The 6,000-nt window shown below is 35.0% G+C and overlaps 1 protein-coding gene across 3 annotated transcripts in view; it reads left to right on the forward strand.

Annotated features, from left to right (window-relative positions):
* The window catches only part of Pxn (Peroxidasin), a 742,345-nt gene that overhangs the window by 597,005 nt on the left and 139,340 nt on the right, over positions 1–6,000 (forward strand). For all 3 annotated transcript variants that reach the window (XM_067108369.1, XM_067107823.1, XM_067107108.1), the window contains 2 exons: positions 4,750–4,821; positions 5,062–5,228. In XM_067108369.1, coding sequence (XP_066964470.1) covers positions 4,750–4,821; positions 5,062–5,228 — 239 coding nt within the window. The remainder of the gene's footprint in view (positions 1–4,749; positions 4,822–5,061; positions 5,229–6,000) is intronic.

Consider the following 6,000-nt stretch of genomic DNA (forward strand, 5'->3'; position numbering starts at 1 on the left):
TATTTAATTATTCCCCACCTGGCATAATGCAACTTAATGACACATAAGATCACCCATCCACTAGGCATAACAGTAAATACTCCCATCAAATATGCAAATTGTAACTGATGTGAGGAGACGCCGAGCACCACTCATTTCATGAATGCCAAACATGATGTCAATCAGCATTAAGCGATCGATCGCGGTGAAGGCGCTCTTCAGCACTACGCTCTTTTGATATTACACTCAGCCAATTCTGGTGTGGCAGTTCCAGAGGTAATTACGAAAATCGTTTCTGTCTTTTCTTCCTCGTGTCATATACCATCGTGATCTGTGGAGTCTCTCTTGGTTAGTTGGTAGCCCTCCCTTTATTATGAAAAGAGTAACAGTAATCAAAACTCAAGTATATTTATGAAGCAATTCTAATCATTGCAACGTGCGTTAATGGAAAACAAGTCTTAAGAAAAATTCATCTAAGTTTCGGCAATATTAAAATTTCCCAGTGATTAAATCAGCGGACAGACGAGACCGACGTGCACTAGAAATCAAAGCAAGGTAGATATTGTATATTGAAAATAAGATGCAGCAGACAGTGATCCATTTGTGGTTTTTGCTTGACTTGATTACAATTTTTGGGGGGTGTGGGATGTGTGTAGGAGGTGATGCAGTAACTTAGTATCACTTTGGAACTTTTTCTTCTTTCATGGTCCTGTTGCGATGCAAATTTCAAAGCTTAATTTGCTAAACTGCCAAATTTATTCAAAATAAAAACCCTGAAGAAAGTGTGGTTATAACAGTGCAACGACAAAGAGTGATTAGTTTTATGTAATGATTTCCAGATAAATTTTGAATCACCCTTTTGGATGTTCGGTTGCATGAACCATCAAGCTACGCGTACGTAATCATATCTAGAATATAATATATCTACTGACAGAAACCGTAGTAAGACAACCACAGATTTTCCTAACTTAAGCAAAACTCTTGGATCCAAGAACTAACTGCGACCTAACGCTGTAGTTTGGGTGAATGGGACGATCACGTAGGGTTTGCATAACGGCATTCTATAATTTTAGACTATAAATAATAATAGAATAAAATGAGACCCGCCTGCTGTACTGTATGCTCTTACATGGCAGGACAGGACAGTAGTGTCAGCTTTCTGTAGCTCTTCCCTTTGCATGCTTTACCCTATCTTTCAGATTACCTTTCGCAGTGGCGAGGAACTTTTGTAAATAAATTTGCAAATGATAGTGGCTACTCCTAATTTTATTTCTTTACTGTAAGTTATACAGTAATTTATTTTTTATTGCATAGAATTTCATGATTGATTCTAAGTCCAAGTAGATGCATTTTAGAATTTAGCTGTTGCACTTAGTTGATTACAGCAGTCTAGATTGCATTGTATTTTCCATGTCGACTGTACTTTTCTGCCATTGTAAATAGTGAGAGAAGTGCTTGTAGCTTAATATTTAAAGTGAAATCATCGACGTTAATTTGCTCTTTATTTTAGGATAATCTGTATCTCCTTTTCCCGTAAATGCTTCACGGGACAGAAATTCTCCTTCTGGAAATAAGTAGTGATGATCTCAGAGGTTTTTCCGAAGCACTCCTGATGCAAAATAGTGTATCCCGGATTTTAGATAATAGCACATGTGCAGGCGTATTGTATTTATTTATATATAGTTAACTTTTACAGTAAGATTGTTACAGAAAAAGAAAAATGAGGCAGACAATTATTCATACTGATGCAAGTATCATAAATTTCGTGGAGAGAAATTCATGGGGTGGCATCGAATCACTATGCTTCAAATTCATTTTCATCCCGACTCAGCTTCATTTATCAGAAAATGAATCAAAGCGAAACTTGTACACATTGCTTTGGCAGACATTTATTTTTCCTGACAGTTTAGTCAAATAGTTATTTTATAGGTAACAGGGAACGATATGTTCCTATGTATTCACACATATGTAATGGAAAAACAGACCCGCACACGCATAAATATAATGTGTATGTGTATTTGCTTAAGCTTCACTGTGTATGGAACATTTATATTAAAGTTCACGTTCAAATTTGTTCGAATAGCACTAAACTGAGGTCACATGTTACAAAGATACTAAGTTGTTTCTTATAATATTTACAAAAAATTATTATTATTATTATTATTATTATTATTATTATTATTATTATTATTATTATTATTATTATTATTATTATTATTATTAGTAGTAGTAGTAGTAGTAGTAGTAGTAGTAGTAGTAGTAGTAGTAAGCACTGTTGTGAGGGTCAGTAGTAAATATGTTACATATATCACCTTTAAAATTGCCGCAGAAATCTTCAATAAGAACATTTGAATTAACTTCATGTAATGGGCATAATATATAATTTGGTTTTTGCGTGAAGAAATCAGCCTGACAAGTCAGTTGAACTTGCCTTTAATTTTGCACCTGTGCGGATTATCTTTGACTAAAGATTGTTGAGTTTCTCATCTTAGCTTTGGGTTTCAAACCAGTGAGGCTTTAGGGATTGCACATGAAAACTATAGGCATGAGCATAACATGTATGTAGAAGATGATTCTCGTCTATCAAGTCGCCCATCATATGTTGCCGTTTAGATGGCAGGAAGGCAATCGTATCTGTACGTCAAACTCCTTTGAACGGCTCAAGACTCACCCGAGATGTGACAAGAGCCAGATAAACGCTCCATTGTCACTTTCAATTAAACCACGGACGAAAGGGACTTTTCAAGAGCGTTGCCTTCTATTTGTCAATGACTGTTTATTTGGGATGATGGTAACCATGCGGAAATTCTATACGGCAAACTATGAAACTTTTATCTGTTTTTTTTTTCTTTTTTTTTTTGCTGTGTGTGTTATATTGACACTAGCAAGGGATCGCCTTCTTTGTTTTAGACTTAGTGTCAGAGGGTTTCTAAGGTAGAAGCGTAAGTTAGAATTTTTTTTTTTTGGCACTTTCCCTCCCTTAATTCATGTAGGAGAGATCTCCGTGCGTGACTCTATGTTCATTTTTCACTGGTTTGTCCGTCTGAATCCCCCTATTCATATTTTGATTTTTACAGATACTTTGCATAGTTTAATGCAGTATATCTAATTCGATGAGGTTTTATAACTAATTAAGGAAAGCTTTGTACATTTCATAAAAAAAATGATTATTTGAAATAATTCTAAGGATTATCTAGCCATGTTTAACTAGAGTGACGTGCCTACTTGATCTGATGTTCAGTACACCGTAATTTCTTTTTGCTGTTCTGGATAGCATGTCCCTTATTGCTTAGAAACGATGTAATTCATTTATTGCATTGAGAGTAAACATTGTCTAAGGAAATTGGAGAATAGCCATTTTCTATTCAGAAATGTGATTTCATTTTTAGTATATATTTGTATGCCTTAGGTATTTTGGTTTCCCACTTTCCTTTTAAAACACCATTTCGGGAGAAGGATTAACGATTCTGGATTGCCCCTCACGTCAGTCCTCTCATTTAAAATAAATTTAATGGTTCAGATACGTCTGTTATCATGTGATTACTGGTGTTTAACAAATGTTTAAGTTTACTATCTACTTTGTAATAGGATGTTGTCCTCTTGGCTTTATTTAGTTTTTTATTATTAGAAACTTTTCTTAAAAATTTTCGTGGATGAGATATTATATTTGCCCCGAAATAGTGAACTGGAAATATATAGATTTGGGGTAAATGCATCAAATGATTACAGGTTATCTTCAAATGATTTTCTTTCCCATAAATGAATTTTTTTTTTAGGAATGTTAAAATTTATTATTATTATTATTATTATTATTATTATTATTATTATTATTATTATTATTATTATTATTATTATTATTAAACAACATGCATCATGCGTTTGTTTGTAGGTACTTGACCTTCTTCACAGAGTTTATACATACCACTTATGTAAGAATAAATTTCACATCTCCAGAGAAATATAATAAAGACCTAAATGTTAAGTCTGACACTCCCCACTTTATGCAATAGCCGGTTTGCCAAGATGTTTTCCTTAAAACAGAAGTGCTTGTGGTCACGCACGCTTTGTTTAAAAGAGGGTATATTTATTTTTATCACATGTCTCTGTAGTCGTGAAAGGGTGATGTGAAGCAAGAACATTTTGTGTAAATTGTGTTGGTGGTAAATATTTGAAAGAACGCTGCCTGCAGTACCAATACGTGTTAAAATTCTTTAATGGTGGAAAGGTAATTTCAAGGACGATTCGTTCCTCTTTTGTATTCAGGAAAATAGGATGAAAGGTAGCCTACAAGTTAATATGATGGCAGACATACGTGGTGTACTGTATGATAGGGTAATGGGGTAACAGATGACAGTATAATCTATTTAGGTCTAAGGAGGTCCCTGTTACAGAATTGCTAAATACTTAAAAGCAATAGCAAAAACATTCTTACCTGAGCTTAAGTATGAAATGGACATACATGATAAACTGAATCCCTGATAAGACAACATTTCTGGGACACGGCCCATATGTTTTATTCACAGCAGTAACCCATGTTGCCACCGTGCTCTTGTGAGCTTTTCTTAGACGTACAGCTAGATAGTTTTACATATCACCTGTAGATAAATAACATAGCCTTGTTAAGGTTTTATGGCTCCGAGAAAGAATTTCTCATATGCAGAATATGGAACATAGTCATTTGGAATAGTGAATCTTGATTACGTTCTCATAAGAAATAGCAGTTTTTCTTTTACTACCAACTCTATTTCCAGTCTCCATCTTTCTTGGTAGGTTCCTTCACAACAACCGCTTGCAGAGAGTTCCGAAAGGAGCCTTCAGGAACCTTCATTCTTTGAGGAGGCTGTAAGTATTTTTTTTTCTGGAGTTTGTGGGGGCCGTTGATGAAATGACATGAATTTATTTGAAAGTAATGAATGTAATCGATTGACTTGGATGTAATTTTTTTACTCATTTATGTTGGGAAAATGAATATGTATCGTTTGCATTTTAAAGATTTTTTTATTGATTTCTTCGAGGATTCATGGCGAATTTGTCTTATTCATGAAATAGTATCACGCCAATTGTATGACTTCGTTCCCACAGACGTTTGGATTCCAATGCACTTGTCTGCGACTGCCAGTTGATGTGGCTGGCTCAGATGGTCAAGGAGAAGCAACATCGAACTCAAGTAGCTGCCACTTGTCAGTTCCCTGTCCCACTTCAAGGGAAAAGTCTTACGTCGCTGACTGACTCAGAATTTCAGTGTCGAGGTAAGACGTCTGTTTACTTGAAATTAGTGTTCCTCAAAGATATGACTCTTTCATCCTCGAGCTTGACCTTCAGTTGGTGTGCAGATATTTTGGTAAATCCAATGGTGATGGTCCATAGCAAGGCCGATAAATAGCATATTTAAATAAAATATTGAAAGCAATTTTAGAGTTGAATTTTTCTTAATTATCCGTGGAGAATTTACTTATGATTTTAGTTTGATAACTTACAGTTCATAGTAACTCATGTTTATTGGGATGATTTCATTGTCTTTAACCAACATTCTGATGCCGAAAGATTTTCTCGATAACTGGAATTTTACACTAGAAATACGAAGCATCATGTGGAGAGAGAGAGAGAGAGAGAGAGAGAGAGAGAGAGAGAGAGAGAGAGAGAGAGAGAGAGAGAGAGAGAATTACATTATAGATATTTAAAATCTTGTTGTACCATTGCAAACAGTGGAGTTGAAGCAGTAACGCTTTTTGCAACGTACAGTACAATGTGAAGGTACACATTAACCCTCAGCCTAACTTGTGAATCCCTTTCATAAAATTACACCGACACTTTGGTTAGCAAGCTACAGAAAAGTAGTATGAGAAACATTTCAACTGTTTTCTGTGAAGACCATGTAGGATGTTTACAGAGTAGAAGACTTAAGAGTTTGAAATATCTACTTTAGTAAAGAAAATTCTGCTAACGCTTTAAATAATCGAGCATATATCCCAATATGATTCTCAGTGCATCTTCTCGTGTTCAGCTAAGAGCAATTGCAAG

This window comes from Macrobrachium rosenbergii, chromosome 1 (genome assembly GCF_040412425.1).
Source record: "Macrobrachium rosenbergii isolate ZJJX-2024 chromosome 1, ASM4041242v1, whole genome shotgun sequence".
In the NCBI taxonomy this organism is placed as follows: Eukaryota; Metazoa; Arthropoda; class Malacostraca; order Decapoda; family Palaemonidae; genus Macrobrachium; species Macrobrachium rosenbergii.